Genomic DNA, 13,981 nt, shown 5'->3' with positions numbered 1-13,981 from the left:
GCTTATATCATCGGACCCTTACATTATCAGATTAAGGAAATCAGGAGGAGAAAGTTGATTCCGATTTCACGAGAAGTGCTCAACTTACTGTCTGAGTCTTCTGTATGTGGTTCTGCCGAAGGAGATAATTACAGTGAAGTTAGAGATTCTGGTGTAACTGCATCTAATGACTAAGTACATGTATTCCTTTATCTGTTTTTAAAAATTCTAAACAGCATGTCCCACTATTAACATCTATTTAATTTCTTAAAGCTATAACGAAAAATGATTAAAATTACAAAGACTACTAATTCTATTCCTGGCGTAGTAATCTGTTCTTTGTACTTGATTTACAACACACTTAATTATTTCCAATAATACCAGTTACATACCAAGTTTTATGTAAATCGGTCCATTAGTTTCCGAGATACGATTTTTGGCCGGCTAGATTCCTGAAATTACGCACTGTGCGCCGGTAGCAAGGCAGGGAAGTTGGCGGTGCAAGGCGATAATTCAAATGAAAGCAGTGATCAGGTTTACTGTGTGCTAGGCCTACTGCTGAACTGACAGAGACAAATGACTGGCCATTAAGTTCTTTTGTATCCATATTAAATTATATGATAACACGATACCCTTATCCCTTTCTTCTACGGGATCAAGTATGAAGTGAGATGAACCTTTGTAGCGAGTTTTTACGGCCGTATGCCCTTCCTGACGTCAGCCTCAGCAGAGGAATTAATGAGATGTAACAAATGACAATGACGTAATATGAGTTTCTAAAACAGACTTTTATATGTACCGTAGGCCTAAAAGTAGTGTTCACTATTTATTGTCTTTTAACGTTTAGAAATACTGCCTTCCGACGAAAATAGCCAGTATAACTTAAATACATTCTAAGTTTGTTAAATAATAGTTTGTATAGAAGGTTTACATGTACAATTTATAGCTCTTTAACCTAGAAGTCATGTGTTTGCTGCATATTGCGTATTGGACCACCCTTTACTATTTTTGGCTGTAAAGTGGGAAAAAAAGGGGTCTAATACACGAGTAAATACGGTAATAAAACTAGAATGTAGCCTTTGATGGCAAATATCTGTAACCTTTAAGATAGTGGTAGACTTATCTCCTGTCTACTTTCATATATTAAAGGCATAAAGTGAATTGTTTTATATTAACAACATGGTAAGTATTAAGTATATGAAGTATACTTCATATGGCTTTGTACTTTTGCAGTACTTATTGAATAAAAGTAGAAGTATAAGAAATGTACATTTATAGCGTAATTTTGTAATATAGTATAAATTAATGTAGTTCTTGATTAATTCTATTTTAAAAGTAATAACAGATATTTAATATACCGTATAAATATTTCTTACCTGGATTTGATTACAATTTGTTTCACCAGCAGTTATCAAGAAGAAATCGCACATTTGTTGATTTATCACAGCAACAAGTGCAAGTGAATGATGTAATTTAAAAATCCCTGACTTTAAGACCTAGCTATTTTCCCTGGTTTTTAGCATTTTTTCAGTGCTTCCCTGACCTTTCCCAAATTCCCTGAGTTTCCAGAAAGTGTAAACCAGGTTTCAACATGTGATAAATAGGTAAAAAAAAAGAAAAAAAAATCCAGTAACATTACACTTTAATAAAGAATTACGTCTCAATTAATTCTATGGTCATATTTTTTACAAATTTTAGTAGGTTAAAGCAAAAATATACCTTATTAAAATTTAGCTATTTAAAAAATGTAATTTTCAGTAATGTTTGCAAAATAAAATAATAAAATATTCAGTCAAATGGACTTATACGTAGGCCTAATGCAATCTAATATCTAAATGAAGTCAAATGAGTGGTTTCAAGATTTTAAAAGAAATTAACCGATCACACACTAGACAGTAAAAAGTAATAAGACCATAATTGATACACTAGTCAGTTAAGGTTTGCCATCCCTGACTTAGCAAATGCTTAAAGGCACAGAGTTTAATGTCTGTTTATGTGTGTTTTATTTTATATACTATTAATTATGTATCTGCCATAATGTAATGGAATCATTACAACATACAAATGTTCAAAAAAATTCCTCATTAGAATTTTGAAAGAGCATATCACTTTCTAGGCTGAATAATAAAATATGTATTAATCCACAACACTAAATATGCTGTGTCACCGGTTTACCATAAGGAGTAACCCTTTTTACAGTGTGGAGGGTGGTCCTTGGTTAATAATATATATATATAGAAAAAAGATTTAAGAAAATGCATTTCTGTTGAAGAAAAGAGGAAAGCTCAGCAAAAAATATTTCCACAATTAACGTTTTCCAATGATTTACAGTATTCTCTATCAGTCCCCAGAAGATCATAAGAAGGGATTTTACTGTATTCCACTTTAAATAACAGTACTTTTATTGAAATAAAACACTATTTTAAATCTATTTTTAAAACAATGAGCATTTATTAAAATGCTGCACTGTTACCCCCTGACCCATGTTCAATTCACAATTCATAAAATACATACCTTATTAAGTCATGTTTCAATGCTATTTCATTATTTTCCAACTCCTAAATTATTTTAAATTATTTACAAGTAATTTATTACAATTTAGGCTTTTAGTTGGTATACTTAGAAAATGCTTAAAAGCACTGCGTTTAACATCTGTTTATAAGTGTTTTATTCTATGTGTAAATTACTTATATACCACCTCAGTTATTGCATACTTTTTATTATTATGTTTGCAAATATACTATGTATATCTATCAAACTATACATTAATCCGGTTAGATGCAAGAGAAGGCAATCTGGTCTTCATCTTGCCAAATCAATCAATCAATCAATCAATCAATCAATCAATCAATCAATCAAATCAAATCAATACAAGAAAGTTTTTTTTAAAAAAATTATGGAACCAGGCTTCGAGGCACAGTCCTTACTTAATACCAACTATTTAGAAGTTTGACAATGGGACAAGTGTTTCCCTATGTAACCACTGAAAAAGATGCTACTTAAAAAAATTAAAAATGTAAAGCAAATAACATTAGTATTAAAAATTGAAAATTGACTGATTTCTCTTGGGTAGCCACAGTATTATGAGTAATGACAACCCATACCTATCTATGAAACAATTCCTGCAAGAAAATAAAATAAACCAGAGTTCTCATTATATGCAATACCTGAATTGGTTGAGAATTCAATATTTCTTGCAGAAGGTGACTTTATGAATGATTCTGCGAGTATCATTGGAGTGAAGCACAGGTTGCATTCATATCTCCTCACTAATGATCGAAAGGGCAGTCTGGAATGAAACAGTCAGTATGAAATAATCAATTCTCAGGCACACAAATCCCTACCAAATATATTTTTAAAAATGCTAGTGTTATGTTGCAGGGTTTGGTGTTAACCAGGTGTAGGTGAATCAGGAAAAACTGGCACCAGGATAATCATAGCCATAGTTTCAAAATGGAAAAGAGAAAACATAATATTACCAGCTATTAAATTTATGTCAGATAAAGTTGGGTTTAAGGTCTGACATCAAGGCAAATAAGTTTTCCTCTTCTTTAATATTGCTGTGCTGATTTATGGTATGATATTAAATAATAAATTAATTATATGTTTCGCAGATCTAGAGAAAGCATATGACAGAGTATCAAGGAAAACAATGTTCGCCATACTGGGGGACTATGGAATTAAGGGTAGATTGGTAAAATTAATCAGAGGCATTTATGTTGACAATTGGACTGTAGTGAGAATTGAAGCAGGGAGATCAAAACCCTTTGGGCAAAATTGAGTTATGGGCTGGATGGGACTTTTTAGTGTGTTCTGCATGTATGGAAGGCAATAGTACTCTAAATCCGTCATTCATCCGCATACAGGAGGTGTTTTTAGAATCCATGGAAAGCAAAACACCTTTTACTCCATGGAATTAGAGAGTTCTTGCTTTCCATGCTTTATTTCCAGGTAGATGGCAACACCATCGCTTAACCAGCTGAGCAGAGAATGAAACGTTAAAATCAGATTTAAGTTCCAGAAGGAAAACTAGTGGGAAAAAACGAATAAATGACGGTAAATGGAAGCGAAACAGTATTTAAAGGTATAAAGCAAAGGGCAATTAGCTAACCTCAAATGAATTTGATATTGTATTACACGAGAAGTTGTATACAAATAATGTATCACTGCTGAGATGTAAAATAGGAGTTTTCCTCTCATGTATAAAAGTTATATATAAATATACGCTTTAAATAAATGTGTTAATGTTAGCATTTGTAATTTTCTAGTTGCAAAAAGCAGTGCTCTTCTAAATACCCTGATGGAGTAAAGCAACACATTACTGAAACGAGAAATTCCTCATATCACAAAGTAAAGTAATTCGATATTCGGCATCCCACAAAAATGAAATCCATGTGAGTAAAACTCTGAAAAGTACAATATGGAGTCGATTTAACATCCAGAGACCCATACAACTGCATCTTTTCCCACTCAACAAAAATACAACTCATACTTGCCACTGAAAATAGAAAAGCAAAAGGACTTACAAAATTTAATGAATTTCACTTTAGAGGAAAGTTGGATATTACAAAACTCTGTTTGCTGACAGTAATAACCCTGATTTACAGACTGAACAAGAGAATGAAAGTGAAACAGAATATCTGTAATGAAAGTCTTTAAGTTTATTTGTGGTTTTATTTATGTATTTTGATATAATTTAGATTAGAATATTTAATGGATATCAGCCTCATGCTGTAACTTTGAAATTTAAAAATGTAACCATGCTAATTTTAATAAGGAACTTTCATATTCTATCATTTCATACTGTAGTTATTGTATACTGGTACTTCTGTCATATTTTTATTTTTCATTATTTCATAGACTCCGGAAGTCAAAAAACCCCTAACTCCACCACTATTTAATTCTAATTGAAGCATTAAATAATATAAACATTTAAGTTATTAAGCGTTTAATTGATAAAGAATAAACTTTTACTTAATGTGAGCACATAAACGCATTAGATTTAAAATCAATGTGGGAGGTTATCAGTTTCTTCGCTCTCCTGTAGGTTTACTGGAGTTAGTGGGTTTTTTTATTTTCCTGCTTCAATTGATGGTAGAATGAGTTTTTGGTTCAGGGTACTTACATGGGTTAGACAAGGCTGTAATCTTTCACCTTTGCTGTTCGTAGTTTACATGGATCATCTGCTGAAAGGTATAAAGTGGCAGGGAGGGATTCAGGCAGGTGGAATTGTAGTGAGCTGTCTGGCCTATGGTGACGACTGTGTCTTCATGGCAGATTGTGCTGAAAGCCTGCATAAACATCTTGGAACTTGAAAATAGGTGCAATGAGTATGGTATGAAAATTAGCCTTTCGAAGACTAAATTGATGTCAGCAGGTAAGAAATTTAACAGAATTGAATGTCAGATTGGTGATACAAAGCTGGAACAGGTAGATAATTTTAAGTATTTAGGCTGCGTGTTCTCCCAGGATGGTAATATGGCAAGTGAGATTGAATCAAGGTGTAGTAAAGCCAATGCAGTGAGCTCACAGTTGCGATCAAGAGTGTTCTGTAAGAAGGAAGTTAGCTCCCGGACGAAACTATCTTTACATTGGTCTGTTTTCAGACCAACTTTGCTTTACGGGACCAGAAGCTGGGTGGACTCAGGATACCTTATTCATAAGTTAGAAATAATGGACATGAAAGTAGCGAGAATGATTGCTGGTACAAACAGGCAGTGTTGCCAACTTAAGAGGATTTTCCGCTAGATTTGGCGGAATTAGAAGACTGTTGGCAGAGAAATATATCATTTAGCGGACAGCGGATTTTTTGGCGGAATTCTAGATTTATTATAGCGAAATTTAGCGTTTTATCCATATTACTTTTCTAAAAAAATGTGTACTCCTGTCTGTTTCCGAGCTATTCCGTATTTCTTGTCAGGAGCTAGCAGTCACATGAGGAAAACATGATGTTATGAGATCATGGTATCATAAATTTGTAATGCATGGGGAAAGGTACTTATCTCTTAGTTGACGATTGACGACAGATAATGAAACTGTGAGAGAGTAGCATTTATATTTATGTTATGACGGAAGACCGTTTAATGAACTGGCCTTTTCTGTGTGTGGCCCTTGAGGTAGGTGATTCACCTAGTTTGCAACCGGCACTAAAACGCCTACAAGTTTCAGCTTGCCGGCTCGCAGGCAGGGGGTTAATACTAGTGAAACTCACAGATCAGGTGAGTACAGACATTTATTATTATTATTATTATTATTATGTGCGTATGGACCCAATGGATCATGCAAAGCTCTAACGATTCTGTTTTCTGAGTTGCCGAACAGCTCTCATCCTCCAAGTAGCCTACACAGTGGCCTCCACGACATGCACCAGCCAGCATCTTGGTACGTGTGCTAGGTACCAACTGATGAGCCCAACCTAGCACACAAGGGCGAAACACTGGCAACCAGGAATGAGTTAGCTGGAAAATTTATAATGTCCAATAACGGATCATTTATATTTATCCCTGGTGACGAAGTTCTAAATTTTTTGAGATGTAGCCAGAATGTGAACATTCCGTTCCAGTAGATCCGGATGACTCCGCTGTGCTAATTTACTTAGTAATTTACATATTTGACTTTAAATCCATATACCCTTCATGGTCCATGGCTTTTTTGATGTTTCATTGATTACTGCAAGTTTTTTGGAAAATGTCATTCAAATTGCATTAAAAATGTTTAAAAAAGTTTCTATACTTATGGTCAATGCTATGACCAAATGTTACTGGAGCCCAGATCTGAAGTTTAAGTCTTTCAATGAAACTGCCACACCGAGCTCGATAGCTGCAGTCGCTTAAGTGCGGCCAGTATCCAGTATTCAGGAGATAGTAGGTTCGAACCCCACTGTCGGCAGCCCTGAAAATGGTTTTCCTTGGTTTCCCATTTTCACACCAGGCGAATGCTGGGGCTGTACCTTAATTAAGGCCACGGCCGCTTCCTTCCCACTCCTAGCCCTTCCCTGTCCCATCGTCGCCATAAGACCTATCTATGTCGGTGCAACGTAAAGCAACTAGCGAAACTGCCACATGCATCTGCAGAGAAAAAAAACAAAAACAAATTAATTACGCTTGCTTCATTTTGGTTGAATGCTTGTTAGCATTCTCAATTTCTAGTTGCAAAATCTGAGCATGATGATCTGATAATCAAAAATTTATATTGGACGCTTGCATTTTAGAAAAATGGAAATTAATACTATCTATCATTGTAGCTAAGGTGGCAGTTATCCGGGTGGGTGTAAAAATGAAGTGTTTTAGATTACAGCTTTGAAGAACATGCAGTAGTTGAGGGAAGGTTTTTCTTCAGCAAAATCTATGTTAAAATCAATACAAAGTATTACTTCTGTGCTGCTATTCCTACCGAAAACGTTATGAAGGACTTGATCTAATTTTTCTAAGAAAATCTCCACATCAGCATCCGGTGAACGGTACATGGTTAACAGAATTACCCTTTTACCATAAGGAAGCTTAAATTCCACTGAAGTTAGTTCAAATTCTAATTCAGATTTATGCACTTCAAGATCCTTCCTTTCTTTACATTCAATTCCTGACTTAGCAAAGCTACAAACTCCCCCATGCCCTTCATTAACCCGACCGTAATTACTTGCCAGATAATAACCTTGAATATAAATGAGTTCAAGTTCATCATTATTACACCAATGTTCATCCGAACAGATAAACATAACAAACATCCTGTATTGAATTTAAAATTACTTGTAATTCTAAAATTTTATTTTTAAGACATTGAATGTTCTGATGAAATATTCTGAACTGCCTATTCCCACCCTCCAAGTAATTATCGGTATTTAATTCTGGACCGTCCGACTCGTTGGCTGAATGGTCAGCGTACCGGCCTTTGGTTCAGAGGGTCCCGGGTTCAATTCCCAGCCGGGTCGGGGATTTTAACCTTCGTTGGTTAATTCCAATGGCTCAGGGGCTGGGTGTTTGTGCTGTCCCCAACATCCCTGCAACTCACACACCACACACAACACTATCCTCCACCACAATAACACGCAGTTACCCACACATGGCAGATGCCGCCCACCTTCACCAGAGGGTCTGCCTTACAAGGGCTGCACTTGGTTAGAAATAGCCACATGAATTCTGGACCCACATTCTGGACTGAAATGTTATTGGGTTCAGAATTTACCACATGTTTCCCAGACTACGTAGTTCTAGGACAATTGACCAGTCAATTAAATCATGTTCGCATTTGTAGATATTACCGGTACAAATGTCTTTTTCTGGAGAGAATACCTTGACTGTTCTTCTCACCATCTGTAACATTTTCTGTACATCTTACAGTATATTTCACTACATTTTCTAACAAAATCTGGGAACATTCATTAGAAACTTGCACTGCCGACGCCATCTTGAAGGTACTACCTATTGTAATTCTTCCCACTGGAGATTGGACACAACTTGAACCGTTGCCTATGCTATAATACAAGGCCTTGAAATGCACTCGTGGAAACGGGTTGCTTCCTAGTTCACCATTCAGCCGCTAGGATCGCGGTCTTGCTCCCTTGTATTCGCATGGCCGTATATGTCAATAAGTAAAGTATATTGTAAATAAAAAGAACTGAATGTTTTTGCGTGTATTGACAGTACTTTATTTATAGAGCGGTGCTGTATTGGCTTGGATATGTCATTGAAGTTTCAAAACTTTCCTTCTGAGGGGCTTCTTATCAAGTTTCAAAACTTTCTCTCTTCTACTTGAGTGGCTCAAAGTAATGTTGTCTAACAGAGGTCTCAGAAATTTTCATAGTATAAAAAGAGGTGGTTTGTCGCCTTTACACTTTCCACACTTAATTTCACTGTTGAACATGTCTTTCGAAAAAATAAACGTACACCTTTTAGTAACTCTCTTCGGGACAAGTACTGCGTAGCGGAAGTGACAAATTCCGTTGTTCACTGCAGAAGTGCCACAGACTATTTTCGGTATCTGAGGGCTCCTCGATCTTGAAAACGAATAAGACACAATGTTGGACTTTGAGTAGCTGGAAAACAGATATGTTCTAAACAGCCTTCACAGTCTGTTTTTTCTTTTGCCACACGAACCATAGTGTCATTATATTCCGCTTGGCGTCTTAGGTAGCTGAAGAAGAGCTCGATGTCATAGCTCGTTAGGTTCCTCATCAATGCATAATGCAAATGTATACTTATGAGGTATTTTACGCAGGCCACAGTGGACTGGGTAGTCAAGATCTATGCCTGATACATATTTCTCATGATTCTTTTTTACTTTCTCTGAATGCATTTTAAATTTCTTAATATATGACAGGAAATCATTAATTAACCAACTGAGGAGTTCATCTTCAGTACTAAAAGATGCTCTTTTTTTGCTAGTGACTTTACATCGCACCGACACAAGTAGGTATTATGGCGACAATGGGATAGGAAAGGCCTAGGAGTTGGAAGGAAGCGGCCGTGGCCTTAATTAAATTACAGCCCCAGCATTTGCCTGGTGTCAAAATGGGAAACCACGGAAAATCATCTTCAGGGCTGCCGAGAGTGGGATTCGAGCCCACTATCTCCCGGATGCAAGCTCACAGCCGTGCGCCCCTAACCGTACGACCAACTCGCACGGTTAAAAGATGCTCGTTTGTTCTCGTTCCTGAATATGTCCCATGTGAGGTGTTGCAGACATTATGCGCATTGAACAATTTAATAAAATGCTCCATAAAACAAATGGTTTACCGGTATTTTAAACTGTATTTTACGCTCTCGGGACAAAACCACCTCCATACTTTACAAACCAGAGATTGTTTCAGGGGAAAATACAATATTTTTAGCTCTTGCTACATTCATTTTCGTGAAATTTGTTGGGCAAATTATTTTCCTCGTTGGGTTCCTAATTTAAGATTTCAGAGTTTGAAGATGCCTCTCAAATGATTGCCGGTCACGGTAGCATAGTTTAAAAAAAGTCCAGTGACAAATTTTGGGATCACCCGATTCTTATGACGTAACTCGGATCAAAACTTAGAAACAGAAGCCTACTTCGATCAGCTTGAAGTCGTATCTCATGCGTAATACTTCCTCTGTGTAATGTTTCGAACATTGAACATTCACTGGAAACTTGTGAAACAAAATTCCACTACCTTTAATTTCTTGTGAATAAACCATGACTGGAACTGCGAATGCTTCACATCAGACAAATACATAATACATTCACAACCAACTCAGTTAATGAACACGTTTAAAGGCGCGAGCCTGGTAGACAGGGGGCAAGATAGCGATCCTAGCGGCCCGGCATTGAACTTCAGTGTAACCACTTCCATAGCGTTTTACGGGCTCTATTTCCAGGCCTTGTAGTATAACGTAGGCAACGACTTGAACAGTTCTCATATGTTGCTTCCACTAGTTCCCTTGAGTGCCTTCCACATCCTTTTCTTTCCAGGGTTTCCCACACCTTTTCTCTATTAACACTATTGTATGCCTTCTCTAGATCAAGGAATACCATCACCAGAACTTTTCCATATTCCCACTGTTTTTCTATCAATAATCTCACTGGTAACCATAGGGTCTATTGTTCACCTGCCCTGTCGAAATTCATACTATTCTTCTAAATTTCTTTCCACGCTTCCTCTCATCCTCCTTTCTATTATTCTATCCACTATTTTGGCTACCTGTGACAAAAGTGTAATTCCTCGATAACTGTCACATACTTTCCTGTCACCTCTGTTAAATACTGGTATTATTACACCTTTACACTAATCATCAGGTACTTGTTTTTTTCTGCCTTATACACCTTAGCAGCCCATATAACCAATGTGGACAAACAGGTCCTGCTGCCTTTATCTTTTCCACACATATTTCATCCATCCCGGCTACTTTTCCATTTTCATTTCTAACCCATTAGTGCCGTGCGTTGTCATATGGCAACAATTTTCATGCCTTTTCCTTTTAGTGTTGTTGGCAACATGAAAGAATGATGATTGACTGATGCTTGTTGTTTAAAGGGGCCTAACATCTAGGTCATCAGCCCCTAATGGTACGAAATGAGATGAAATGAAATGACAAATTAACAACCCAATATCCTCCACTGACCACAATTCAAAACGTGAGCACGAAGAATGAATGGATACGAATTTAAAACGATCAGTGGAAACGACCCACAGTGCCTCACATGCACAGAAGCTGGCAAGAAACAATAGTATTACCGACCAAGGGACTGCTTCTATAGCATGATACAGAATCGATGTTGCTTGTAGTCGAAAGGAGTCCAAAATCCAAGTCATCGGCCCGTCAGAATGGTACTTATCGCTAGAAAAGTAGAACCATGGTATTTGTCATGTAGCAGTACTAATCAAGAGTAGCGTAGACTTGCGGTATTCCACACAGTGTGGTACTACTCACAGGTAATGAAATTCGCCCTTGTATTACAGACCTACTGTGTTTCGCACATTGCGGCGTCATTGACAGGCAACGCAAACATATGGCGTTCATCACCTAAGTGTACTAACCACAAGGACTCTTTCTATCCCGTGGTGTTCCTCACAAAGTGGGTACTAATCATAGGCAAGCCAGAACCATGGGTTCCATCATCCTATGGTGCTACTCAGATAGTGCTACTAATCACAGGTACTGTAAAAGCCGTCGAGCTCTCGTTTGCTACTAATCACAAACCTATTTGGTACCCAACATAGTGGTACTACGCGCAAGGAAAAGCGACCCATGGTGTTCCCCGCATGGTGGTACTAATCACAAGTAGTTTCATGGTTCTAATACAATCATCCCTTGGTCGCCCCTTTTAGTCACCTCTTACGACAGGCAGCGGATACCGTGGGTGTATTCTTCGTCTGCATCCCCCACCCACAGGGGGTTGTGTGTTTGATCCGCGAGAGGTATTTTATTTCCCTTAAGTCCGCCGGCAAGCCGGTTAGGAACCCCCTATTCGCCACCTGGGACGCGCCACGTGTAGGTTCATGGCATGAAAGAATGTCGTGTCACCCGGCAGTTGGAGAAGTTTTTGTAGAATCGAGTAATCACGTTTATTTAGTTTTAAAATCTATTGTTGTGACACAAGGAGTGGTGGACTGCTGGTTATTATCAGATTATCACGAAATAGATGCCGGCTTCACAAAAGTAGGATATACAACTTATAAATTAAGTTATTTAATTAGATTATGTTTACAATAGTGTTGTGCACACTTCATTACATATGTTGTAAGCATTTGAAATAGTACAGGCGCACAATGCCGTAGTAGTGCTTGTTGAATCTTTAGCATCGGCATACGGCAACGCCAAGCGTTTATACTCGGTTAAATTGGTTCAGCTGTCAGATCAAGTTACTTTATCCTAATTCATACATCTTCATTGCAGGAAGGGATTTTTCCCTTTCAGAAGCACTGGATATGCTGCTGACTGAAGATGTCGATGGTGGTATTTTTGTGGAACTGCCTGATGTAAATGTACTTACAGACATAGACTCTGGTAATGAAGATGGTGGCGGGCTATTGATAATCTCAGCTCTTGACAGCTGCATGCTAGTGCTGAAATAAAGCTTGCAAATAATGAAAGAATTGGAATTAGTTCTGATAGATGAGATGCGTTACCAGAGGATAAAGTGTTTTTCATGTCTACCGATGTAAGATCTGTTTCAATACCCGAAACTGCAAAAGAGTGGATAACTGACAGAGAAAAGACTAAATCAAATTATAAACCAAGATGGACCAAAGGGGCTGATTTTGATATAGGGCAACTGTCCACATTTCCAAAGCCTAATTATAGCAAGTATAACTCCATGACTATTGTTGACATTTTTTAAATATTTGTGGATAGTCAGCTGATCAATCATTTAGTGCAAGAGACCAAAAAGTATGCAAGGTTTTTAAATTGCACGGACCCACAAATAACTTCTGATGAAATTCATTGCTTCATTGCCATACTTTTCATTTCTGGATACAATAAGTTGCCCTCCAAGCGTTCTTGTTGGGACACACATAATGATATGATAAACACTGTGGTGTCCGAGTCGATGAGGAGGGGCAGATTTCTCCACTTTGCAGAAATACGCAGGTCGATGAGAAAAATTCCGCCAGTAATGGAAATGTTGAAGGAGATGTGTGTCAAGACTTTTGTGCCAAAGTAGGATTTGTCGTATGATGAGTGCATGGTTCAATATTTCGTTCGGCACAGCTGCAAAAAATTTATTTCCGGTAAGCCAATATGATATAGATGTTGATTCCCATAGGGAATCTGAAATATTTGTCCTGAATGAGCAAATTTATAATACCAATATAAATGGTCCGTTATTGGACATTATAAATTTTCCAGCTAGCTCATTCTTGGTTGCCAGCGTTTCGCCCTCATGTGCTAGGGTGGGCTCATCAGTTGGTACCTAGCACACTTACCAATACGCTGGCTAGTGCATACCGTGGAGGCCACTGCGTAGGCTAACTGGAGCCACCGGCAGTGCCAATGCACTAAGAGACTTTGTCTCATCACTAAAAATTGATGCCTGCTTGGCCATCAGATGATATAGATGTTGATTCCCATAGGGAATCTGAAATATTTGTCCTGAATGAGCAAATTTATAATACCAATATAAATGGTCCGTTATTGGACATTATAAATTTTCCAGCTAGCTCATTCTTGGTTGCCAGCGTTTCGCCCTCATGTGCTAGGGTGGGCTCATCAGTTGGTACCTAGCACACTTACCAATACGCTGGCTAGTGCATACCGTGGAGGCCACTGCGTAGGCTAACTGGAGCCACCGGCAGTGCCAATGCACTAAGAGACTTTGTCTCATCACTAAAAATTGATGCCTGCTTGGCCATCAGATGATATAGATGTTGATTCCCATAGGGAATCTGAAATATTTGTCCTGAATGAGCAAATTTATAATACCAATATAAATGGTCCGTTATTGGACATTATAAATTTTCCAGCTAGCTCATTCTTGGTTGCCAGCGTTTCGCCCTCATGTGCTAGGGTGGGCTCATCAGTTGGTACCTAGCACACTTACC

The 13,981-nt window shown here is 37.7% G+C and overlaps 1 protein-coding gene across 1 annotated transcript in view; it reads right to left on the bottom strand.

Moving 5' to 3' along the window:
• Dus4 (Dihydrouridine synthase 4) overlaps window positions 1-13,981 on the bottom strand; it is a 111,142-nt gene that overhangs the window by 72,272 nt on the left and 24,889 nt on the right. Inside the window, exon 2 of the mRNA XM_067138938.2 lies at window positions 3,147-3,268. Coding sequence (XP_066995039.1) covers window positions 3,147-3,268 — 122 coding nt within the window. The remainder of the gene's footprint in view (window positions 1-3,146; window positions 3,269-13,981) is intronic.

The sequence above is a fragment of the Anabrus simplex genome, chromosome 2 (genome assembly GCF_040414725.1).
Source record: "Anabrus simplex isolate iqAnaSimp1 chromosome 2, ASM4041472v1, whole genome shotgun sequence".
Classification (NCBI taxonomy): Eukaryota; Metazoa; Arthropoda; class Insecta; order Orthoptera; family Tettigoniidae; genus Anabrus; species Anabrus simplex.
This window is presented reverse-complemented; position numbering and strand designations above follow the sequence as displayed.